The 25,563-nt window shown below is 37.0% G+C and overlaps 1 protein-coding gene across 3 annotated transcripts in view; it reads right to left on the reverse strand.

Annotated features, from left to right (window-relative positions):
* LOC146573014 (complement C3-like) overlaps positions 1 to 25,563 on the reverse strand; it is a 33,925-nt gene continuing 8,362 nt past the window's right edge. The window contains exons 1-43 of one of the 3 annotated variants that reach the window (XM_085277520.1): positions 22,651 to 22,809; positions 21,089 to 21,284; positions 20,716 to 20,878; positions 20,050 to 20,144; positions 19,811 to 19,899; positions 19,462 to 19,544; positions 19,263 to 19,350; positions 19,045 to 19,150; positions 18,772 to 18,892; positions 18,406 to 18,521; positions 18,117 to 18,263; positions 17,060 to 17,159; positions 16,826 to 16,920; positions 16,511 to 16,702; positions 16,233 to 16,388; positions 14,941 to 15,070; positions 14,630 to 14,698; positions 12,510 to 12,707; positions 12,299 to 12,416; positions 12,126 to 12,214; positions 11,896 to 12,035; positions 10,714 to 10,926; positions 9,395 to 9,458; positions 9,218 to 9,307; positions 8,865 to 9,071; positions 8,640 to 8,715; positions 8,340 to 8,499; positions 8,078 to 8,173; positions 7,695 to 7,845; positions 5,412 to 5,497; positions 4,910 to 4,987; positions 4,643 to 4,798; positions 4,295 to 4,357; positions 4,090 to 4,171; positions 3,923 to 3,971; positions 3,719 to 3,809; positions 3,537 to 3,626; positions 3,338 to 3,440; positions 2,178 to 2,267; positions 1,206 to 1,298; positions 1,033 to 1,116; positions 464 to 608; positions 1 to 268 (exon numbers count right to left, since the gene is read on the reverse strand). In XM_085277520.1, the coding sequence (XP_085133646.1) occupies positions 127 to 268; positions 464 to 608; positions 1,033 to 1,116; positions 1,206 to 1,298; positions 2,178 to 2,267; positions 3,338 to 3,440; positions 3,537 to 3,626; positions 3,719 to 3,809; positions 3,923 to 3,971; positions 4,090 to 4,171; positions 4,295 to 4,357; positions 4,643 to 4,798; positions 4,910 to 4,987; positions 5,412 to 5,497; positions 7,695 to 7,845; positions 8,078 to 8,173; positions 8,340 to 8,499; positions 8,640 to 8,715; positions 8,865 to 9,071; positions 9,218 to 9,307; positions 9,395 to 9,458; positions 10,714 to 10,926; positions 11,896 to 12,035; positions 12,126 to 12,214; positions 12,299 to 12,416; positions 12,510 to 12,707; positions 14,630 to 14,698; positions 14,941 to 15,070; positions 16,233 to 16,388; positions 16,511 to 16,702; positions 16,826 to 16,920; positions 17,060 to 17,159; positions 18,117 to 18,263; positions 18,406 to 18,521; positions 18,772 to 18,892; positions 19,045 to 19,150; positions 19,263 to 19,350; positions 19,462 to 19,544; positions 19,811 to 19,899; positions 20,050 to 20,144; positions 20,716 to 20,878; positions 21,089 to 21,284; positions 22,651 to 22,724 (4,974 nt within the window). In that variant the 5' untranslated portion in view covers positions 22,725 to 22,809 and the 3' untranslated portion in view covers positions 1 to 126. Of the gene's footprint in view, positions 269 to 463; positions 609 to 1,028; positions 1,117 to 1,205; positions 1,299 to 2,177; positions 2,268 to 3,337; positions 3,441 to 3,536; positions 3,627 to 3,718; positions 3,810 to 3,922; positions 3,972 to 4,089; positions 4,172 to 4,294; positions 4,358 to 4,642; positions 4,799 to 4,909; positions 4,988 to 5,411; positions 5,498 to 7,694; positions 7,846 to 8,077; positions 8,174 to 8,339; positions 8,500 to 8,639; positions 8,716 to 8,864; positions 9,072 to 9,217; positions 9,308 to 9,394; positions 9,459 to 10,713; positions 10,927 to 11,895; positions 12,036 to 12,125; positions 12,215 to 12,298; positions 12,417 to 12,509; positions 12,708 to 14,629; positions 14,699 to 14,940; positions 15,071 to 16,232; positions 16,389 to 16,510; positions 16,703 to 16,825; positions 16,921 to 17,059; positions 17,160 to 18,116; positions 18,264 to 18,405; positions 18,522 to 18,771; positions 18,893 to 19,044; positions 19,151 to 19,262; positions 19,351 to 19,461; positions 19,545 to 19,810; positions 19,900 to 20,049; positions 20,145 to 20,715; positions 20,879 to 21,088; positions 21,285 to 22,650; positions 22,810 to 25,563 lie in introns of those variants that run through there. The other 2 variants (XM_085277521.1, XM_085277522.1) reach the window with 2 other exon arrangements.

Below are 25,563 nucleotides of genomic sequence, written 5' to 3' on the forward strand. Positions count from 1 at the left end.
CCCATTTGAATACATTTTAATCACTGCAGTGAAATGGTGAAACCCTTATGTTATATTGGTTTCTGTTTTACAGAAAATTGTAAAAACAGCAGAATAACAAAATTAGATTTTTTTTGTTTTGTTTTACTAGCCGATGCAGCTAAAGAGTGAGTACTGATTGACCATCTCCTCCAAGCCCAAGCAGGTATCCCGGTATTTGTCAGTCTGACACTCTTCTGCTGTAGGCCAATACTCAACCCAGGTTCTCTCACCAATTACGTACTCGAATCTGAAAAGAACAATTGAAAGAAAAATGGTGTTTGTGTGACCAATCAGCAAAATACAGAATAAAACAACTGTGATAAATATACACAGTTCAAGAAAATTACATTTATTCACTGAAGGTATGATTAATGAATAGAACTCTGAGATTAGTTTAAATATACACCACACACAAGCACAGCCAGACAAACAATATACTTACGTATCTTTTTTGTCATCTCTGTGAATATCTTTATCTGAGCCCATGAGAAGGTAGGTTTTTCCTTGTTCCAGACTTAAAGCTTCTCTGCAGTGTTGATAACTGAGAAATATGCGCTGTTTATTCAGTGGACCAACATCAAGACTCCCTGTAATTAAGATATGACAGTTGAGAGCAGTGATTTATGAATGACTGAATGTGTTGCTCAAGTTATAGTTAAACACAGTGCTGCTGTGTCCATATACATTCCTAGTTGTATCGTCATAATAGTGTCTTATGTGTAATATAAGTGTTTTGGCAATATGCTTGTGCTGAGTATTAAATGTTAAATTAGAAAATGGGTATCAGCAAGACAAGCTAATCTGGCTTACTGATAGCAAATGGTGTCAACCACTAAATGTACCTCTTAGTACAAAAGCATGCAGCAGTTTTATAAAATGCTCGATTTGTCCTTCAAATTGCCTATTTTTTTGTGGCTATAATAGAAAATAACCATCACTGCTATCTTAATGCCACAAAAAACAACAACTAGTAATTTCTCTTAAAATAGACGTTTAAACGTAGCTACTTGCCTTCTTTGATGGGGTCCAGCACTTTGACTTTGTGACTGTCTGTGGATAACTCTTCTACAATCTCTTCAACCAGTACTTTGTAAGCTGTGGGCAGCCAAAGTATAGTTTTTAGCTTTTTGCATTACTATATCCTATTAAATAAAACTAAATGTAACCCATTTATGTTTGTTTACCAAAGTCTACTTTGCTGGTCTCTGTACTTTCACAAATCTTAGCTTGGCGGTCATCATTGGGGATTTTTTCCTTCTTCTGCATACTGCAGTTCTCTGTAAGTACACAATAGGGACAGGGTAAAAATGCAAAGCTAATGTATACATGTGTGTTGATAGGTGACTGCAGGTATATGAAGGTCAACTACACAACAAATATATCAGTAAGCATTTAATTCCTGCTCTGAGTGTTGTGACTACAGTCTCTAACATAAACCTTTGATTATTTACTGCAAAACAAATTTTAAATCACATTTGCCAAAATAGGCGTCTTTCAGATTTTATAATTGTAGATTTGTGCATACATCTAAAGTTACTAATAGCACCCTAGCTAGTTATGAAAAACAAATGTGCTTTCACAGGCCAGAATACTGCAGTGTGAAAGTATACCCAATGATTCAAAAGCTTGCAGAATCACCTTTAGCAGTAATAAGTAATTGTTTTCTCTAAAATCCGTGTCTCACTTTGTTTCAAGAATTTTAAGTTTGCCCATGTGTAAGTCTATCATATTCTTGCTACAGCATTTCAAATGGGTTGGGGTCTGGACATTAGTCCAAACTATCCTGTTGTAGATTTGCTGTGTGCTTGTGCTCTTTGTCTAGTTGCATGAATCAGTTTTTCTCACGCTTGCATCACGCTTGATCTGATTAGTCAAGTAATCGCAAAAATAATCAGTGACTAGTTGACTATCAAAATAATCATTTGTGGCAGCCCTTATGTATATGTGCATATAAATGGCCGATAAACGCAATTCTGATTCTGATTTTTGCTCAAAATTTGACTTTTAAAATAAAACCTTTACTTTAATAACACTTCTACTGGTGTTTTCTGTACCATTTAAAGTTAATATAAAAATACATGAAAACCTTTTAATTACAGTTTTAAAATAAGCTTATTTAATCAGATTTATATGATTATATATATAATTGTGTTTACCTTCAGCACATGTGCATATGTTATCTCTACAGAGCTGCAGTAGTTTTCCAGCTTCCCTCTCTGGATGGTAGAATTTCACGCAGCGTGTTTCTGCATTGAGGGAAAAAAACAAGTATTTGACTGTTATTTTGTGACAGTTATGGTAGATATAACAATGTATATGAAAATGATCGAATAAAATGGCATAGTGTGCCTATTTACATTACACTGCCAAAAGTATTTTGCTCTTCTCCCTTCACACAGAAATTAACTTGACTGACATCCCATTCTTAATCCATAGGGTTTAATATGATGTCAGCACAACCTTTGCAGCAATAACAGCTTCAACTCTTCTGGGATGCTTTCCACAAGGTTCAGGAGTGTGTTTATAGGATTTTTTGATCATTCTTCCCAAAGTGCATTTGTGAGGTCAGACACCAATATTAAGCAAAAAGGCCTAGTTTACACTCTCCAATTTTAATTCATCCCAAACCTGTTCTATTGGGGTGAAGACTGTTGCAAGATAGTAAAGTTCTTCCTAACCAAATTTGCTCATCAATATCTTTATGGACCATACTTTGTGCATTGGTGCACAATCATGTTGGAACAGGAAGAGACCATCCCCAAACTGTTTCCATGAAGTTGGGATGGTGAAATTGTCCAAATATCTTGGTATGCTGAAGCATTAAGATTTTCTTTAACTGGAAATAAGGGGCCAAGCCGAGCTCCTGACATTCCATGAAACTCTCTATGCTCTGTGCTTGCTAATCTGAGGGCCACATGAAGTTAGGAGATCTGTAGCTATTGATTCTGCAGAAAGTTAGCAACCTCTGTGTGCTTCAGCATCTGCTGACCACACTCTGTGATTTTATATGACCTACCACTTAATGGCTGAGTTGCAGTTGTTCCTCATCACTGTCACTTTGTTATAATAGCATTAACAGTGGATTGTGGAATATTTAGTAATATTTGAGGAAATCTCATGACTGGACTTGTTGCACAGGTGTTATCCGATCACAGTAAGAGGCTGGAAATCACTGAGCTTCTGAGAGCGACCCATTCTTTCACAAATCTTTGCAGAAGCAGTTTGCATGTCTAGGCGCTTTTTTTATACACCTGTAGCCATGGAAGTGATTGGAACACCTGAAGAATAACAAAGGTAACATGTTTATGAGACTTACGTTCATAGTATTCATAGACAGATACAGATGCAGGTTGTAAGACGCCCACTGGCATTTCCTGTTTGATTCTAAAAGCAATTTCCTCTGGTCGTGTGTGAGAAACCTGGGAATTGAAATATAGACAGGGAAAAGCATAAATAAAAACCCAGGCAAAGTGGAAAAAAGGGGGATAAGAAGAACGATTGGAGTGATTTCCAACCTTGTCCAAGTAAATGATGAGTGAGCCTCTTTCTGACAGGGCTTTGTTCATCTCATATTTTGATATGGTGCGGCCACGTCCTCTAGACAACTAGAGACACACAAAAAGGCCAAATTTTAAACATTAAGAGGTCTTATTATTTTGGTTAACTGTAACCACATAACATTACCATAACTTCTTACCAAATCCAGGTCTTTTGTTTCAACAGCAAAACCAGTTAGTAAGCCAATATCCAAGATTGACATGCCTGCATCACGATCCCTGTTCTTATACCTGTAGAGAGAATGATAAGAATGATTCAAATGACAGCAGAGTTAAATGGACGGGAACAAAAAAATCCTATTAAGCCAAAACTATTTCTAAAGTGTAGTTTATATTGTACTTACATGACCTCTATCCTAAGTTTGTATATCTTTTCATCTGCATTTGATTTTTCTGAAAGAATAAGGAAAAAGAAAAAATGAGCACAAACAAATAAAATGCCATAAACTGAAGCAAACAGATTTAATGAGATAAGTAAAATAAAAAGAGGAGATAAAGGACATCAAAGTACCTTCTACGAGATCCACTTTGAGGGTAAAATTCTGGCAGTCACTCTCCCGTTCTTTGGGCTTAGCGTAATACAGTGATACCAACTGTTGCATCAGAAAAAGTGTGTTTTTATATTGTGTGATAAATAAGTCTTTGTGATACTGTTCTTTTAAGGTTTAAAAAGCCTTGTCTAGGATTCTGAAATGATCAACTAACAGATAACTTACTGTCACTGTTGCTTCTCCTGTTCCCCTAGCAGTCACTGTGATGTCCTGGTTTATATCGTTAATCTGTTGGGATTAATATGTACAAACACACAAAGATGTGTTTGTACATATTATGAGAAAAAAAACAGAGATAAGCTCACTTTGCTCCCACCGACTGAATTTAAATTGCATTGAATGTCTGTTAGACAGGGAAAAGGAAATAGACCAAAAAGCTTGCAGAGTGGTGAGATGGATTGCCAAAAAGACAGAAACACTAGCAGTACTGAGATTTATTTACTGCTAGAGGACATGTTTTCAGACTGACAAATTGTGCTACATGGTGACTGTGTTTGTGTTGCTTCTTCTCACCTTAGACGTTCTTGTGGCATAGTGGTTGTTCTGATTGAAATTGTACTTTTCAGGTGCCGACCTTCCTGGCAACTTGATGTCCACATTCAGATCATACTGTGGTTCGTTAGCGTTGATCCAGTACTCTGCTACAGCTTGATAGACCATTATAGTAGCCTGGAGAGAAGAAAAGTGGGGGAGATAAAGAAAGGCAAAGGTTATAAGGTGGGATAATATGTATAAAATATCTGCCTATGATATCTTGATTGACAGGAAGTTTTGTGTTACCTGAGTTGATCCATAGCCTCCGCCCACCTTCTGTTGTGCGTTGAACCATCTCACAACAGGTCTGGCATCTTCAAAGTTCTTTATTAAAACAGCAAAGGACAGGAGTAGAGTGTTAAAATAAATTATGGAAAAACATTTTTCAAAGGTACTTTGAAGGCTTTCTAATCTGCTTTTTATTTGGGTATAATTCAAATCCAGTCCAGAAACTTGCCTAATGAAAGAAAATGCAATGTTTTTCATAGTTCATAACGACTCTGTACAAAGCAATGTCTTATTTGTTTTAATTTGTATTTGCACACAATAATAACACAACATAAAAATAAATGTAGAAATTATCTTCATTGAGCTGGAATTTCACAGTTAAATAAATGGTAACTCTGGAATGGTCAGCAATGGTATTTAAATACTGTAAAGTAAATTTTCAATGATTTTGTGTCCAAAACCTATAATATTTTAGAGACACATGAATGACAGATGGATGATATAATTTGGACATGCTCACCTGAGACTTGACAAGAGCAAGAAGAGCATAAGCTGTGGCTTCCAAAGTGTAAATACGGCCTCTAGGTACAGGCCAGTGAGATAGCTCTGACAGACACAGTCACACAAGTACATTTTTATTACTATAATATAAAACAGAAATATTTTAGAAAAAATGTAAAAACTTTTTTCAAGTTAAAAAAAATACTGGTATTCATTAGATAAAAGTAAATTGATAAATATATACCCAAATTCGAGTAGGCACACTGGATTTTACTGAGAAGTCAGAAATGAATCAATAATATTCAATAAGTAAAATTTTCAGGAACACAAGAAAATTGATGAGATTTTTTCAGATATTTTATAAAATAGTAAATTTTAAAATTCATGAATAACAAAAGTCATGGTCTTCCAGTCTTCAGTGCTTTTCACCCACTTCTGTCTGTCTCTCCTCAACTCTCTCTCGCTCATCTCCCTCTGTCAGTGTGTGTGTGTGTTCACTGTGTGTCCCTCTAACCACACCTTCTGTTCCAAGGGAAGGTCCTTCCTCCATTTCCCGCATCTCATGTCCGAACACCAAGAGTTAAAACAATCACCTCGTGGTAGTCTTCAGATGATCGGCTTTCTATTCAAGCTAGAGGAATTCCCTCATTTGTGGCAGAACAATGGCTATCACCTCTGTCTAAAATCAGCCACATCTCCCAGAAAACCAGTTAACATCTCTGTATCCTCCGAACCACTTGAATTATCCTCTATTCTGCAGGTTTATCACAAAATTTCAGAAATTTTCCATAAAGATATACTTTTACTTTCACCACATTGACCATTGAACATTAACTTTTCTCCAGTGTTTCTTTTGGTGGCCAAGTCTGAATAAGGGTTTTGGAGCATGTGTCTGCCCTCTCCACTTGTGCTCAAAGGAAAACCTCTCACACCCCTCAAGTTAGTCTGCTGCATTCACTAACAATACCAGGATGCCCTTGGTCCCACATTGCATTTGACTTTGCATTGGACTCTTTTCAACTGCAGGTAACACTGTCATTCTCACCATCCTTGACCGTTTTTCAAGGTCTGTACATTTTGCTGCTCTCTCAAAATTGCCCTTTTAGTTAGAGACATCACAGATTTGGTGAATCATGCGTTTCGTCTGCATGGGATCTCTCAAGACATAATAAGGGGCCCAATTAAATATCCTATGCCTGGAGAGAGTTTTGTGCCTGGGTTAGTCTTCCCTCTGACTTCCTTCTTTCTGCAGACTAGTGTGCTGACCAAATAAGGCAACCAGGATTTGGAAGCGGCTCTCCACTACACAAATTAGTCCAGGTGGAGCACGCAGCTAACCTGAATCAAGTAAGCCCACAACACTATGACGTCATTGGCTACTAGGCTCCCACTTGGCTGACATTTGAGGCGTTGCTGGGCTAACAACCTCCCCTGTTTCTGGCAACTAAAGGTAAGTGTTCTGTCCACGTGCAGCAGCATCTGCACCACCTTTAGTGCATCTGGAAGGCCAGAGGGTTTGGCAGGGTATCTACGAAACATGTTCGACTTAGAAATGAATCCAAAAAGTTCCCCACCTCTGGTGTCAGCAAATCTGGAGTTTCCAAACTCTTCTGTTGGTAATCAGCTGTTCTGTCTGCGATTTAAGCTAGAGGAATACCCATATTTCAGGCCTGATTGTTGAACAGCAAAGAGTTAGTGTTGTCGGCACATATATGAAGTTTTTATGTTCTGTCTATTGTTGTCACCTCACATTTTTCTCATCTCTGCGCAGGAATCCTGGCTGTGTCTCAGTGAGTTTTTAAGACAGAGAGTTTTCCCTGTAGAGTTTCTGTGGATCTGTAAATATTGCAAACCTGGACACACTAGCTCACAATTCCTTCTGTTGTCATTTTTTGTAACTTTACTGTAAATAAAAGCACTATTGCTGGACCTGTTCTGAGTTCCACATCTTGAGTCCATTTGCACCATTACCAACCATTAATGACACATTTTTTTTTTGTATTTTAGCCTATGGTTATGTCCTGTATGTATGAGAGAAGAACAGGGTAGCAACTGAAAAGCACTGAAAAAATCCTCAAGAATATATTTTTGCAGTACAGTTTTCTTTTTCACTGGTTTTTGGAATTCACTGAGACTGTAATAATCATAGTTACATTTAACTGATTGTGCAAACATGTGCGGTGTGTGTGTGTATGTGTGTGTGTGTGTGTGTGTGTGTGTGTGTGTGTGTGTGATTGTGCATGTGTGTGTGTGTGTGTGTGTGTGTGTGTGTGTGTGTGTGTGTGTGTGTGTGTGAACATACCTGGGGAAACAAACTTGTATAGGGTCTCTTTGTTGAATTTGTTTTCATTAGCCAGTGCATATGATGTCATAGCCACAGCATAAGGGTTGGTGACACTGGGCAGGCGCCTCTCCAGGTAGGCCACTGCTTTGTCTATACTGCCTGGGAGACTCTGGGCAGATGAAAAAAGGAAAAAGAAAGGAAGATAATGAGTGACAGGAAAACGGAACATAATGTTCTTCATCCTTTTGTGAGCCTACAGAACATGTTGGTGAAATTAATTTAATTCTGTCTGTTTTTGCTGGTCTGTGGTTTAAATCTTCAATGCAAGTGCAATAGAAAGTATCACCGTTTGATTATTTTAGATACTTTGTAACAACAATGTTTGCAGGTGAAATACTCACATTGACAGTGTCGGAACATATTGAGCGTGACTCTTGCATTGCAATGAGGCAGAAAGCTGTCATGGAGGCGTCTGAATCTAAGCCGGCCACATCACCCTACAGATGAAGCACAAACATATTATTATTATTTCTAACAGAACTTTTTTTTAATATTTATAAAAGCTGATTGGCAGTTGTATAACTGGTTTCTCATTTAGTTATAAGCCATTTTGTATTTTAAGTATAGATGAAGAACTGGTGTTAATGAAATCAGTGCACTCACATTCATCTCTCCGTGGATTACAGCTCTAAATTCTTTGAAAACACCATCAGGTTGTTGTCCTTTGAGAATAAGGTACTTGACAGCATCACAGATCACATTATCTTGTATTGCAACCAGATGATGGGCCATTGCAAACACCTTGGCAACATAGGCAGTCAGCCTTATAGACAGGAAGAGGGGATACAATAGCTTAATATAATTTATTTGCCCTTACTATAAATTGGCTTTGCAAAATCAGAAATTAAAGCAGCATGTGCAAAATATTATGTATGAATTCATGGATGTTTGTGGGTGCCTCACCAGGTGCTAGCTGGGCGAGAAACAAATGCAGCAAACGATCCATCATTTTTACGGAAGGCCAACTCGTTTGTGTAACCTTGATGAAACAATTAAAGAAATAAAACAATCTTTTTACTTCACTGCTATTCAACTTGCATCTGACTCTTATCAATTAGAAACAATTTTGAGGCGCTCTGTGTGTTTATTGTGTTACCAAAGAATTCATGTACATCTGTGAGAGCCTACCAGTTTTTATATGTTGGAGAGCTTCATTACGTTTCTGAAAGCCCACAGTTTCCCATTGGTTGGTTTTATCCAAATACAAGGTTGCAATAAGAGGCAGGGTCATTGAGATCATGTTCTGCTCTCCACAGCCCCGGGGTTGTCTGATTAGAGTGCCCATTGAGTTGCCGCCAATGGCATTCTCCACCAGCTGAGATACTTGTTCTCTCCCTGCATGCATACACATACAAAAAAGGTTCACAACACCCATTAAGGTAGTCAGTCCCGAATGTCAACAATAACAATATATAATAGAAGCTTCAGGGTGATATAGCCACTGAATCACATAAACTGCATAAATATTAAATATTTCTCACCTGTCACAGAGATCTGTGTGCTAGTAGGTGTGTTTGGAACCAAATCTTTCCTTTTAATTCCACTGTTAAGAACTTCGTTCTGTACACCATCTAAACAGAGAAAAAAAGGTTTTATTAAGGTGAAAATCAGTGTGTGACTTAATAATTAGAATCTAGCTTTTTAATAGATAAACTCACTTTCTCCTTTCTTAACAGGATCTAAAGTCACAATCTTTGGATGTTTAACCAGCACGCCCTCAGGCTGGAAAACAGACAAACATTGGAAGTCATCATTATTTTAGCAAAGAAAAGTGCAGTAGCTACAAAACAGGAAATAAATCCATAATTAAATTAAGTCCTCAACAGTTTGTCTTTCTAAGCCTAACTGCAGCCTTTATGACTAAACTCAGTTTAACTTTGTATTCTTGTTGTGTGAAGTGAACCTCTCTCGATGTGTGAGAGAAGTAGCCACAGCAGCAAAAATGCAAATGATGTTAGTAGTCAACTTACTATTGCAGCTATAAAATGCGTACTTTGTAGTTGCAATAGATACTGAAAGTGTGCTGCTGAGAGGCAGATAATAATTAAGTGACTGTAGTGGTTTACAATGTTATGTTATGCACAGAGTATTTTTCCTTACAATATATAAAATATAACATAATATAAAATATAACATCATCAATATTGGTATGAAGCTGAAACTATTTTCAAGATGACAATATTTTTGACGTGTCGTTTTATGAACATTACAAAAATTCTCAAGACAATTCTGTGATATCTGGCATGATGTGGTTAAGTGGCAGGATCCTCAACACTGTTAACTAAGTGTTGATGTTTTGAAAATCCTTCACTTAACTGTCTGGTTGCAACATTTTGGCCATCTGTAAAGCTTTAGATGTCTGACTTAGCTTGAACTGTCAGGTCTATTTAAATTTCAACAACATCATTATCTATTTTTAACTATACGTAATTATTAAATATTGTTCCCGTGTAACTTTAACCAAGGTGACAGACTTCCTGCAACATTAACCATATTAAACTGTTATTTTAATTCAAATCACATAGTTTTTCTAACTTGACCTAAGTCACATTTTAAATAAAATCCCTTTTACAAAATAGACACAAAACAAGCAATGAACTAAAAATGCATTTGACCAGTATGATTATTGATAATATTTTTGATGATTTCTGAGATTGTTAAGGGAAATTTTTTGGCAGTAATAATCATGTAGTGATTAGAACAAAAGATCAACACATATTATTAGTGTACAAAATTATCAGTCTGACGTTTGGTCTGGGATTGAGCCAGACTCCAGTTGTTGTTTCTGTCTGTTCCTTTTTGTGCCTAAACCTCAACAAACAATAACTTTCAAATTATTTTATTACTACCTTTACTACAATTTTGAAAGGCCTGTTCACATTCAGATAAGACATTTTTTGGTTTTTGTTTTATTTAATAAGAAAGTGATATTGAACACATTTTTGGGCATCCAAATAGCAAACATTGGTTTTCTTACCACCACCCGCAACATCTTCATGATGCCATCATTGAGAAATGAGTCCTTAACAGCTGCTTTAACCTCAATGCGCCGTTCTCCCTCCTTCATGGGAATAATGACGAAGGGGACAGATCGTGTGGTCTCGGGCCCAACAGTGACCTCCTGGCGATACCTACCACGTTTGGAAGCTGAACTGCACACGTGCTCCTCCTCAGTCAAATCAATGCGTACCTTTATAAAAGAAAAACAGCAATGACAAAGTTGGAGAAGAGACTGATCATGTGGTGTTTCAAACTGGAACAATACAAAGATCCTGATGAAATACGGAGATTTTTTTGAGCATTCCTTTAACTTTCGGCAATTTCAGTTACTCCTTATTTACAGAAAACGAAGGTAATAAACTCAACATGAAAAATGGTAAATGGTAAATGGCCTGCATTTGTATAGCGCTTTACTCAGTCCCTAAGGACCCCAAAGCGCTTTACACTACATTCAGTCATTCACCCATTCACACACACATTCACACACTGGTGACGGCAAGCTACATTGTAGCCACAGCTGCCCTGGGGCGCACTGACAGAGGCGAGGCTGCCGGACACTGGGGCCACCGGGCCCTCTGACCACCACCAGAAAAAGGGATCGTACTCTTCAATTTTAGTAATATATGATAAGCCTAGATAGATAGATAGAATCGTTTTACTTTGAACATGTAATTATGACTAAAATAACAAGAGAAAAGAAAAACTTAATGACATTAACTTTTTGTGAATATCTATCAATATATATATCTTGTCTACACAATGTTTATGCTCGAAAAGGAGTAGGATGAAACTTACACTTTTTCTGTTCCTACCCCCTTGATTGAAATTCTATTATTTATAAATCAATATTCAAAATTCAGCATTATATAATGTTTAACTATATACAAGTCTACACTTATATATAACACACAAATTAAAAAAATTCAAGCTCATGAACCAAAACAACAACAAACTACATTTTTACATAAAATGAGCAGACTATGGTTAACACGCACTAAATTTCTAAGCTTTGTTAAAATAATCTCTTTAATAATCAGTTCTCTTTTTTTCAAAGGATTTTGAGAACACAACATGAAAATGCACATAATAAACTGCACAAGATGACACTTTTGAACACCACTGTGTTTCAGTCCAGTAATTACTGTGGTTCTGTACTTACAGTGATTCGATCAGGGCTGTAGTTGTGGAGGATTGCTTTAATTTCTATCTGCTCTCCACGGACAGCAGAATAAGGCAGCCTGAGATCAATGAAGAAATCCTTCTTGACAATGACCTCAAATGGATCACCCACACAGATTCCTTAAAGAAAATATGCAGAAAATAATGACATTTTTAAAAAAAGTAAAGGGAAGGCCAAAAAAAGCCATATTTTAGTCACCGAGTCCTCACCGTGAGTTCTTGACAGACTGATGCCGGTGAACTGCCAGGTTGTGATTGAATCTTGCAAAGGAACATTTTTCACAAATGATGTGGTGTCACTGAAACAGAGAAAAATGTTTACAGTCTGAGAGATGTTAAGATGTAACTTCATTTGTATGTGTTTGTGATTTACTGTGACTCACCAAGGTGTGTTTCTAGGGCAAGGAGGCAATTTGATATCAGACCAGAGCCAACTTTCTGGGAACTTGGTGCGAGTAACAATTTCATTGCTGTCCATGAAACTGTTGTCTTCTCCTTCACCTGGATTTTGATTAAAAATGACATAATTTTGTGAATTTTATGACAGGTAGTATGAATGAGATAATCCCTTCCCATTTTGTTTCCATCTCTTACTGCGAGCCAGTTTGAGGTCTTCCTCCCTCTTCTCTGCTCGAAGAGTTTCCACTGCCTTGCAGCAGCGCAGGAAAGCATCACGGCAGCCTTGACCATCAACAATGTACTCGCTGCGGACCTCACAGGTGTATGAAAGGGGGGTTTCCTTCATGCCATCCAGACAACACTCAGTTTCTACTGGGTCTGTATAATTTTTTACTGAAAACAGAGACGGTTGTGGAAGAAAGCATGAGAACTGTGATTCACTGTAAAGTTCCAAACATATATTTTTAAATATGTCTTTTTGTAAAAAGAAAATATTTTAATGAAGTCAAAAGCATAAAATAAATGTTTTATTTTTCTTTTTGTCTGTTGTATATATATATATATATATATATATATATATATATATATATATATATATATATATACTTATTAGGGGTGCAACGATATTCGTATCGATATTGAACCGTTCGATACAGTGCTTTCGGTTCGGTACGCATATGTATCGAACAATACAACATTTGTAATTTATTTTATCAACTTTCCTTCTGACGATGCTGTCTGTGTTGAGCGCTCAGTGAATCTGCGTTCAACTACTCCGCCTAGGCTGCACTGTCGAGCGCAGATCCACTGAGCGCTCAACACAGACAGCATAGTCAGAAGGAAGAGCGCAGGGCACCTCCCCCACCCTCATTCAGATCTGGCGTTTGGAATTATTTTGGTTTTCATGTGACGTATGACCCTGAAGGTAAGCGAGTCATGGACTAAAGTAAAACAGTATGTTGGATGTGCCATGCAATGCTCAATTACATGGGTGGGAACTAGTGTGTTAGCGCAGTTAGCTCGTTAACGTGTTGGCCGTCTAGCCCCATGCACGGGGCGATCGGCGGTAGCTCGTTAACGGAGATTTGCCGTGTTGTGGTGTTAAGGTCATTTCAACGAGATTAACCTGAAAGCACTAGTGGGAACACAACGAATATGACTGCACATTTACATCATCCTAGTGCAAAGACAAAAACAACAAGCATGTTACTAACTTTAGCCGAGTCATTTAGACAGCTGTTAGCACATGATTCTCCTTATGCTGCTGAGAATATAGCCCAGAAGAAGCGGATAGTATAGCTTTTATTTTGGAAAGAGACATTTCTCTGTAATAAACTCTCTTTTCCAAAGATGCATGATTCCTCAATCAGATACAGGGCTTGCAATATCGCTAGCCCGACGTCCTGGAGCTAGCGATTTTTTCAGTCGGGCTACCAAAATCTATCTCTTCCCTGCCCGTCGGGCTATTGTAGGAAGGAAAAATATATGTCAATGCTTTTGCATTCTTTCAGAAATGTAGCTGGGTAATTATGTCATTGGCATCGGTGAGCCACTGTCAATATGTGACATATTGAAGTCGCGTTTGAATTTGCGCTTGTTTTTTTGCTTTCACTTTGCAATCGCGCGAACTGTGTATAGAGAGCGACAGCACTGATCTGTGAGTGATGATAATTTGTGCACCAATTCCTCTGACATCGTCTTATTAATCGTTAGCTTACTATGCAAACATGACAAGTGAAATCTCCCGCAGCAAGCTTAAACATGTGAGAGGTTGATCGCGCAGAGAATCGCTGAGCTTATGTGAGTGAGCGTGTAAAAGCAGCAGGATTTATATTTGACTACGATGACCTGGATGACTGAGAACCTTCACAGACAGATATATATTTCAGTTCTGCTGAGCCAAATAAGACAGGTCAGGGTGAAGAAGTGACAGCCAAAGAAAAGCTTACCACAAAACGGAGAAGTTATGACAAATCAGACTATAAGGCAAAAAGAAAGTGCAGCTTTATGGTTTCATGGACAAAATAATTTCTGTGGCTGCAATATGACGAGCTAAATAACCAGGGCTGCACATAAGTGGTCCGCAGGTGCGCATTCGCTGTCAAAATAAAAAACACGCACAAGGGTTAGGGTTAAATTTAAAAACTGTACTTTTGAGTTAAAATATATATTTATAATTTTAATAAATGACAAATTAAAAAGGCATGAACATTTTTTTTGTATCGAAAAAATATCGAACCGTGACACCAAAGTATCGAACTGAACCGAACCGTGAATTTTGTGTATCGTTGCACCCCTAATATTTATATACTTACATAAGCTGCTTCTGACATCCATTACAGCAGCGTTGCGTTTCTTTCTGTTTGCAGGCTGGCATTTAATTTCTGTAAAATGAGACACAGACAAAATATACCATATCAAACAAGCCTGAATCTGAATTTGGTTTTTATGTTACTAAAATAGAAAGAATATAACACAACCTTTGTTGTTGGACTGTTCAAACATGATAGAAATAATCCTTTTTTTAAGTATAATATTTCAACTTTATTAATATGTTTGTGATGAAGCAGAAAACCCAACATTCTTCAAGGGTTTAGCAATGAAGCCGAAAGAAAAGTATTGTCACCTTGTCTATATGTGGTCTTTGCATCAGTGTTGGACTCAAACAATAGCCCAGCATCAAAGAAGACACCCATACTGTCCTTTCCTCCACCAGGTGTGCAGCCTGTGTCATACTGCTCTACTATGTCCCACACCTACAGGTTAAAGTACAAACACATACAAGAATGTAAATTGAACAGTAAACGTACAATAAGAGGACTCGAATATGGCTCACAAATCTATAAAAACAAATGGGCTAAAAAATAAAAAATGTCTTATTGACATCTTAAAGATTATATTATGACATTGAATTCACTGTCACATTTTAATTTTTTTTCAAATTTTAGACTCACAATAATCAATAATCTCACAATAATCTCATATGAACACACACTCAGAGCAACAAATAAAACTGGGGACCTACGGGCCACCTGTCGTGTGCCCCAGCTAATGCATAGTTGTTCTGAGGCACAGGTTAGCATGCTTTAACAGCATAACAAGTTTCAGGTTTTTGGTATGTATTGTAGAATATTTAGCTGATTTAGAGTTTAGAAATGTGTTATCATAGAACGTAGAACTGTTGTAGAGACACTGACACTGCCCTCAATATAATAAAGGCTGATTGTGTTGTGAACTTAGGAGTAGATTGTAGGGTACCCCTCCCCCACTTGAGCTGTGAAAGTAAAACAGAGAAGAGTTAATGCTGAGTGGAAATTCCCCAGAGGATGTATGGGTGGGGGTCTCAACATTGTAACTGGATACCTGTGGTCTGTAAGGGAGAGGGGTTTTATGACCTCTAGGGAGTTACCTACACCCACAGTGTTTTAACTGTCACGCACACACATCCACACGCACACTCACTCATGTGCACACACATACACACAGGTATGCGCACACAGTCACACACGAGCACTCACATAGACACGAGGGAACGCACATGTAGGCATTCATGTGCTCGTGCACATAGACACAGACAGAGTTTGCAGCACACCGTAGGGGGTTTTATGATGGGGTCACTTCTATAAAGCTGGCTGTAACTAACAAAGGGGTGAAGATTTGGAGAGGGAAACCGGCCTCGTCTTCCCTTCTAGAAGTGCATGCTTAAATGAAGATGAATAAAGATGAATAAAGGTTTTGTGAAATGACTACTGAGTTCCGGTGCCGTCTCTGGAAGTTTCGACGAATAAAAGAACCGGGGTAAAACTGATTTCTCAACAGTATGCAATATGTAAATTAATACAAAATCCAATATGTGCAATTTGTTTACTGAAGCTAAACAATTTATAAAATATAAAAAGCAAAAAATCGAGAAATGACCTTTTTCTGTGTCAGGCGGTGCTTGTTGTTTAGGACGTAGACACCTTTGTCAACTGCAACCAGTCCCACTGTGGCCTCTGGAGTTCCTGTGACTTTCAGACCAAACATCTTGCGAGGCTCATAGGCTGGAGCAGGTCGTGAGGATTCCAGTTTCAGCTAAGTGAGGGTGACATGCAAATTTGTATATGTTAAAAAAATAAGTACTACTGTAGAAATGAGTAACATTTGTGCATTTTGGCTGTAAAGATTCACTCTTTCACAGCTCTTGAGTCTCTTACAGTGCCCATGCAGGTGTCTTTTACATCCACCCAAACAGAGTCTGATACCACTTCATTTGAACTTGTATGATAGTATGCTATGATGCGGAACGATGGCAGCATTTCTTTGGTGATTGGTTGTATCAGGGAAATCAGTACTTGGCCTCTTGTCTTATAACGGCCGTATTTCACTAGCTGACCTCTGCTCTGGATCTGGGGAAACACATTTACACATTAATACCTAACACCTTAAGCTCACATGTATGTACTATGACCAGTCGTTGCATCACAGAAAAAATAGCTATATATACAAAAACAAATGAATACGTCTCTCACCAGATATGTGATATCATGATTTTGATTTGGCTGCTGGTTGAGATTGAGGTTGATTTTTAGATTGTCTGATATTTTCAGCTCAGCTGCGTCCACACCTGCAAATATGTTTCAATAAATGTTATAGTTTGAACACATCTTTTAGTGCCTGTTTCACACAGTATACTTCCACTTCTACCTACAGTAACAATCTTTATTCTTTTACTTGATGCAATGCTTCTTCAAGATTTTTCTCACCTATGTGGATAAAAGTCCTGGTCTTGCTCTGGTACGGTCTTGCTGTCATCTCTGCTCTTGCTTGTTTATCAGGTGTAAGAATGTTGTCATCGGTCACTGCCTGTAATTAAAGACACACACACATAAGCCATACTAAGCATAAGACAAACATTCATGTGCTTTCATGTGTAACTGTGCAAGGATCAGTCAGGACCTGTAATTAAAGCCCAGCATACATAACCAATGAGCAACAAGTTAAATTAAGTGATAAGCAAGTGTTAATCTCTTTCTATGTTATTGTAAAAAGGGGTTGAAAATGATCTTTATTGCTTGAGGGCAGCATTTGTGTGAGCAAGCGTTAAAGTGGGCCAGAACAATCCAAAATAGCATTCTGGCAGCCACTGTGCTGCTCTATTATTATTATTACATTATTTTTATTATTACATTATTATTATTATATTAAGTCATTTTTAATGTTGTCATTATTGTAATTATTATTATTATTATTAGTAGTAGTAGTAGTTTGAGTTGAAGTAATAGTACTAGTAGTAAAAGTAATAGTAGTGGAAGTAGCAAAATGGGTCGTTTTTGTGACAGTTAGGTTATGCACATGCAATGTACACTGAATGTGACGTGTAAAGCAATCCATCCGCAGAGGGATGATGAACATATAATAAATATAACAAATGGATATATAACAAATGTTTGTTTAGTTTTTTTTAAACATACAGATGGTAATAATTGGTGTTGGATGATATTTCTTGCAGCAAGACACTGAGACAAATTCCTTGTTTGTGAACAAACTTGGCAATAAACGTAATTTTGATTCTAATTCTGATGTTTATGCAAAGTTTTGTTTATATTGGCCCACCTGTTAGGGAGCAAATATTAAAAACAGACATAAGGTTATATCTATATATAGATATCTATATATATACATATATATATTTGTGCTGTAAGATTATTGGTGGTGCTGTTGTTGTTTGTTTGTTTGTTGTCTTTTTTGGAATACTCTGTTATTTTTTTTGGGGGGGGGGGGGGGGGGTTATAAGCTTTTTGAAAACTTAAAAAAACTTACATTGATTCTCAGCTCGGCTGCATTTCCTTCTGTATTGATGGTGAGCCGAGCCATGCCGTTAGCTGCAGTGAGTCCCCTGACTGCCCCAGGATTAATCACTACTGGAACGTTTTCTGCTGGTGTTTCATCAGGATTTAAAACTTCAATCTGACATCAGAAAAAAGAAACTGAATCATAACACTTTTTAAAGCAATTATAATTTCTTCAAATACCACAACTGACATATCAAAATTATGATTTCAAAGTGTAATATTATATCAGACTATGTAAATGTAAATTAGTGCTTTACCGAAACATCGAAGGACATTCCTGGCTTGAAATATTTTGGAGTTCTTTTAAAGTGGATCGTATAGGGTGATGTAACAATCTGGATACCTCTCAGCTCGGCCTCCACCATTTCACTACCTGTGACAGGGTACAAGAAAATAATTATACACACAAAAACTTGTCAGAATTCATTTGTTTTTCTATTACTCACTTTGTTTTCACCGAAAATAAAAACAAAAAACAGTAATTTCTCATTTCTGACACAGATGTTTTTTTTAATTTAATTTTTTTTGTTTTGTTGATACTCATATACTATCTCTAAAGCTGATGGACCATTGAAATTAACATATAGGAAAATCTGACCAAAAAGATGGGCTTTCTTTCTTACCACTTTCTGTCAGCACACTGACAGATACAAATATGGCGCCCCCTACAAGGCTGTTGATGTCCCTCTCAACTTTTGTTATGTCTTCCCTCCTCAGTGTCACCTCTCCTTCACCATTTTCAATCTAATTCAGAAACATAAAGATGTTCATGTAAAGATATGTTCCGCAGTTATAGCACAATAATACAGTTTCTGAATAGTAGGAGGTATTTAAATTCTTATGTCAGCATTGCTTTATATGGAAAGGCTAAATCTTAAGTATAAATATGGGCTCACCGGCACTCTCTGAAGAGAGTCTGGAAAACTCTGCTTACTTTGGTCCTTTTTGATGACCCCAAATACCACATAGGCTGTTCCATCCACCTCCTGACCAAACAGATACCTTAAACCATGAAATAAAGATGTGCTTGTGAACAACCAGTTCGAACCCAGGTCAAAATGTAACAATAAATGATCACATATATACTACTTAAATCCACAAAACAATTACATACGTAGCTTTGATTCTGACGGTGAAATCTCTGCTGTTCACGTGGAAGAACTGTGTTAATGGTGTCAGTTTCACCTCAAAACTGGGAAGAACTGCAAGATTAAAATATTTTCTTTGTCAAGTTCAAATTGCTATTTGTATGGCACATTTAAAAACAGTAAAGAAATGTTGTGCAGGTACTGTACAGATAATGGGACGCTCACCATACTCTTTGACCTCAAATTCTGCAGAATAGATTTGCTGTGGGTTGCTCTGGAATTTTGCCACCACTTTCCACAATCCAGTACTAAACACACACACACACACACACACACACACACACACACACACACACACACACACACACACAGAGAGAGAGAGAGACAGATATTAATCAAACAAATAATTCAAGAATTTGTAAAACTGAAGGTAACACATTAATTAGACTGCAGAGTATATTCTACACACAGGATTCACATTGTTATTATTATTATTATTATTATTATTATTAGCAATAATAATAATAATAATAATAATAATAATAATAATAATAATAATAATAATAGTACTCACCTAACAATTTCACCAAGCTGGAAATCTCCAGAATGAATACCTGATTTTAGAGAGACTGGGTCAAGTGGTAAAACAATGCCTTCAGGTGTCTGTGGAAAAACATAAATTTTCAAAACTAAGATATAAATGAAAATATTTAAAAAATCTAATAAAAAAAGTTTGTGTTTTCGTTGTTTTGCTACGGCTGATTGCAAAATGTCACTTTCAATTCTGAGCCCATGAAGAATAAAACACAATACCACAAACTCAATGGCAATGGAAGCATCAGATTGGGCTGCTTCATCCCTCTCTACAGGCTCCATCTGGGGTGTCAGTGCAAACATCCTGAAATGAACTGAAGGGAAGAGAAGATGTTATTTTTGCTGCTCGGGCAGTGATGTATACATGTTGGGAGGAATATTTAATAAAGAAGTTTGGTTTTCTAATTTAAATTTAAAATATTTCTTAATCAAACCGAGGGAAATATATGACTTTTTTCCTTTCAAATCTTCACTGAAAAAAATTATCAGATGTTCTAACCTTTTTCAATGGGACTGCATGGACTACACAAAACAGCTTTCTAATTTGTGAAAAGTGATGCCATAGTCACATAATTACTGTAACAAACTCTAAATTATTGTAGCAGCACCATGTTTCATTAAGTTTATTGAATGGCCCTGAAAAAATATTGAATCTGTATTAAATAAAATAAAGGTAGAACTATGGAAGCATGGAACACACAACACGGGAGCTCTAGTTTTCCATTCCAGCTTTATTCACCTCCATACATCAACTGAGCACATCACACCCAAACACAACAAAAACCCCTCCTCTAAGCTTGGGTTTGAGTGGAGCCCTCTAGTGGGTCACCACAGAACTACCCTTGTGTGTGCTGTTTCTCAGTCATGAGGTAGCAGTAGACTCACCTTTGCTGTTTGGTGTATAAAGGGTCTTGTCTGTCTGAATGAAGATGTAACCAGACTGGAAGGAAACCATGACGACTTTCTCCAGGAGGCGGTCGGGGAACTGAGCCTGTAGGTACACGTACTGCTTCGCGTTGGGATCTTTACTGAAGTCTCCTGCAGGGATCTGAAACCAGTATGAAAAGTCTATAAAGACTTGGATGGCATATTCAATGATAATTGAATTTCAATGTAATAGAAATAACAATGATAGTCACATAAGCACTTCTGGATGGATGCAAACTGCATTTCGTTGCCCTGTACCTGTGCATGTGCAATGACAATAAAGTTGAATTCTATTCTATTCTATATGCAGTAAACAAATAATTCAACTTACCGTTACTTTCCCAAGCTGCTGAAAGTTATTTGCATTGTTGAGGGTCACAGATGTTGTTGCCAGCCTTTTAGTTTTGGTTGGATGGTTCATCACATTGATTTCAACCCTAACGTCTCCTCCAGTGCAGTCTTGACACTCCACAAAGATGTTTTCTGCAGTTCCCACCCGCAACAAGTTTGGGGCAGACATCACTTGCCTGCAGAGTGGTGGTAACATAGAAAGATGTTAATGATTTTAGTCTCTGTGTAGATAAACACATGCTGTTATTGACTAAAGAATAAATTATTTATTTATTATGTTATATGTTCATTTTAGACACTAAGAAAAACATGTTAATAATTGCTGAAATAATTATTTTTAATTAAAAATTAAAAATGAATTATTATTTTTATCTATTTATTTATTGTATAAAGGTTTTATGAACAAATACTTTCAAAAAAAAGTATTTACCGGCTGTTTTCCCATGTGACCCTTAATTATTATTTTTTAATTTGTGGGTTTTTAAAAAATATTTTTCAAGGTTTTGAGGAAGTGGAAATAGCCAGTATTCAGTAAGAGTGTTACATAGGAATTCTTAATTCCCAGGTTGACAAATGCTATCTTTGTGCTTCTTTGCTAAAGTCTGAGCTCACATTTTTGAATACTCTCTATATATTGCAGTGCAGCCTGATGCCAGTTTGTTGATTCATCATTATTATTCATAGACAATATAAACCATTTTATATCATAAAGTTATTGTAGATTTTGTAATCCTCTTTAAGGTCTGTTTAACATGAGAAGATCATGTCTTGAGTTAGAATATACCCTTTCACAATGTTTAAAACACTTTAGATGCTGTTCTTTGATGTTGTTCTTTCTTTATCATAATGACAGTTCTTTTCCCTATAATATATGACTGGTTGCTTGAAAAGGAGCCACAGTGACAACATAAAGAGATTGTCATTATAAACATCAGATGTTTTAACCCATGGAAAGGTTCGTTTTTTGGGTAAATTCCGATTGGTTATGAGCTATGTGCTGGACTTTAAACACAATCAGTGATCTATTGATTATCTTGAATAAAGTCCAAAACTAAATCAATACATCTTTTCATCATGCTTCTGGATTCTATTTGCTTTGTCTGGCGTAATGCACCACTGTGCAAACTCTGGACAAAGTTTAGGACAACTTCTTGGCATCACTTTAAATACCAGATTACCTTGACTTATGTTACATAAGCTGCAGACCTGGCTGCAGCTTCTCATTACACAAAATAACAAATAAAATAAAGTTAGCAATAAAGTTAGTTGGACTGTGGTTTCATTAATATTTTTTTCCATAAGTTTTTCCTCATTCCTTTTCCTTCAAATACCACCCATGCCTTCTTGCTTAAAAAAGAATGTGAAACTATGCAAAATAAAATAATATATTCATGCAAAAATTCAATTCAATTCAATTCAATTCAATTCAATTCAATGCAATTAAACCTTCTGCACACATCCAAGATAATGACATTGGCTTTGTTTTGCATGAATTAATTCAACCTCACTGGGAATGTGTAAAAGTACAGCAGGTCTACTTACAATGGAGCTCCATCAGCCACAGAAGTGAGAGAAGCAAAGGCCAGAGAGGCCAGCAGCAGCAGAGTTCTCCTCATTATCCCGACCCTTTTCTGCTGCTAAAGTAAACCGTGGCCGTGCAGCATCCTTCTTTTATTCACTAACCTCCCTCCTAGTGCACTCCCACAAAATGTCTATTCATCCTCTTTCCAAACACATGTACACACAATTTCCCAGCAGCAGGTTGGGAAACAGTTTAGTCCTGATACATATTATCTCTTCTCTAAAGAAACAAGTAAACACTGGAAAATCAATAAAGGTTTACATGTTTAAATAATGTCTTACCATGCAGTTTAGTAATTAGTTCACGGGATCTAGTAAATATTCTTTTGTGTTTTATAAAATGTCATGTTATTGCTCATATTATTGTACTGCCTGTTTTGAATCCACATATCCACCAGTATGTAAAAATTATCAGACAAGTGGTCTGATCAAAACATATTGAGTAACTTTACATGACGTATTTGGCTGGGATTTTTGAAGTTTCAGCAGCAGGGATTTTTTTTTTACAGTAAAATCCTGACGCCAATGTATGAGATCTTGTATTTTAGGATTTCAATGACAGGGAAAGAAAAGAAAGCAAAAGGGATCCTGCCTTTACCCTCAGAACAAACTTATACTTCTCTGTGCCACATTAACCAAGGGCATAGAGCACTGTTAATGATCCTCCAAAATGCTTATCATTTAAAGGTGGTGGCATTTATATAATGGTCAGTTGATACTACGCTGTAAAATCTAATCTAATCTAATCTGTAAAAACTATGCAAACTTGGTGCCTCAAAAAAATTGGGTAAAGTTTTACTTAAGATGATTAAGCCTGGGCAACTTACTCAATTTGAGTACACTGTACAGCCTCATTAGTTCCCAGAACTCAAAAAATTGAGCAAAGTTTACTTAAGATAATTAAGCTAGGGCAACCTATTCATTTTGGGTACACTGTACAACCTTGTCAGTTTCCAGAACTCAAAATAAATATGCAAACTCGTTGCCTCAAAAAATTGAGTGAAGTTTCCTTAAGATGACTAAGTTAGGGCAACTTATTCACTGTGAGTACAGAGTAAAAACCTGTTTCCAGAACTCAAAAAAACTATGCAAATTCGTTGCCTCAAAAAAACTAAGTAAAGCTTACTTATGTCTGTGAAGGTTCTCAGTCATCCAGGTCATCGTAGTCAAAGGAGCTTGCAAAGAAAAGCGTCTGGACTTCTTAAAGAAGTCCAGACGCTTTTCTTAAAGCTCACTTAAGATGACTAAGTTAGGGCAACTTATTCATTGCAAGTATGCAGTATTAAGAATAACTTGATATTCTTGGGAGAGTCATAGGACAGACGGAGAATAAACTTAACCTGGGTGTCTACTGTCTTGTGCAGTCTGGGAGATGATTGAATGTTAGGGTGGGTACAGTTTCTTCTGCGGTGGGGTCGGGTGGGCTGCCCCGGGTCCTGTGGGGCCGGGCGGTCCTGGTGTTGTGTTTAGTATGTTGCTCTGTTTTTTTTGGTTGTTTTCTCTTCTTTTTCTCTCAACAGGTGATCCAGGAGATTTTTTCTCGTCTTTCTCTTTTTAAGTGCCCTTTCTCACTGTCCCCCTTCCCTTCTGTTTTTCTTTTCCTTCATCTTTCTTTCTCCCTTTCCTATCCCTCAGTCATGTCTGTCCCATCTGTAACAACTGAAAATAAAATCAAATAAATAATAACAACAAAGGTTGATCAAATGGACCAATACGGCAAGGCCGTGATGATCCATTTGGCAAAGTAAATCCATTGGGTATCCTTGCTGGTCTTCAGACAACAATTCTGACGGCTAAAGAACCAAATGGGACAGGCAAAAAAAAAAAAAAGAATAACTTGATATTTCTGACAGTACAATACTAATTATTTACCTACTGACAAACATTTCAAGTTCGACTAAATGAAAAAACAATTTGTGGTAACCTGAATATGATTAACAATAATTAACAACACTTTTTGTAATGATGTTAAAATAAGCCCAACTTTAATTTTCAAATGCAAAAAAGCTTAACAGCCAACATACTGGACACTGTTCTCTTGAACAACAAACAATTACATTGCCATCACTGTTATAATCTTACAATGAAACAAAGTCTCAGATTGAATTATTCTGAAAATAAGTTTAGGCCTACCACAAGTGTGTTTTGTACTTACTTATATAATGAAAATAAAACATATTTATTGTTCTGTCACAAATGCAGTCTAATTTAAACACCGCATTTGTTTTTCATTCCAACACAGGAGCTGGAATGTTGTATTATTTTAAGGATGCCTTGTTTCCAGTCCAGGCATTACTGCCTGAATGACTGTCATGGATCGAGGTGATGCAAATGTAAGTGCAGAAGAAAGTCTTTAACTTCCCTTAGGTACAGTGGCAGTGGATGTGGGTTGGAGATGCAATGAGCTTGAACCTGCAGGCGGCCATCTTTACAAGTACAAATTTTGCAAAAAAGTGCCCCTCTGTCAGCCAAACACATCTGTTCTCTGATTGGATTGTTACATTTGTGATTGACATGACATTGACCAATCAGATAAAAGGAAGAAAAATAGGGTCAAAATTCGTACTTGTGACTTGCAGGGTTTTTTTTTGGCTAAGTCCACAAACAAATCTTTTTTACACACACACAAATTCTTTTTACACATACAAATCCTGATTTACAAATACAAAATTTTGAGCCCATACACAGGTAACTCCTGGCATATCATTTTCAACCCCCCTGTGGTCTTTTGCCATTCAGGTTAAACATGATATATATAGTTAGTTAGTCGTGGCTATGGATTGAAAATACCCCCCAAACCCCACCCCTAACAGCTGCACCTCCTGAAAAATTTTGCCTGGCTCTTATCTCACTTTTTTTTTTATTTCAAACAAT

Source organism: Mchenga conophoros, linkage group LG6 (assembly GCF_057382185.1).
Source record: "Mchenga conophoros isolate Kocher_MC1m ecotype Shallow Benthic linkage group LG6, M_conophoros_male_GT1.1, whole genome shotgun sequence".
NCBI lineage: Eukaryota > Metazoa > Chordata > Actinopteri > Cichliformes > Cichlidae > Mchenga > Mchenga conophoros.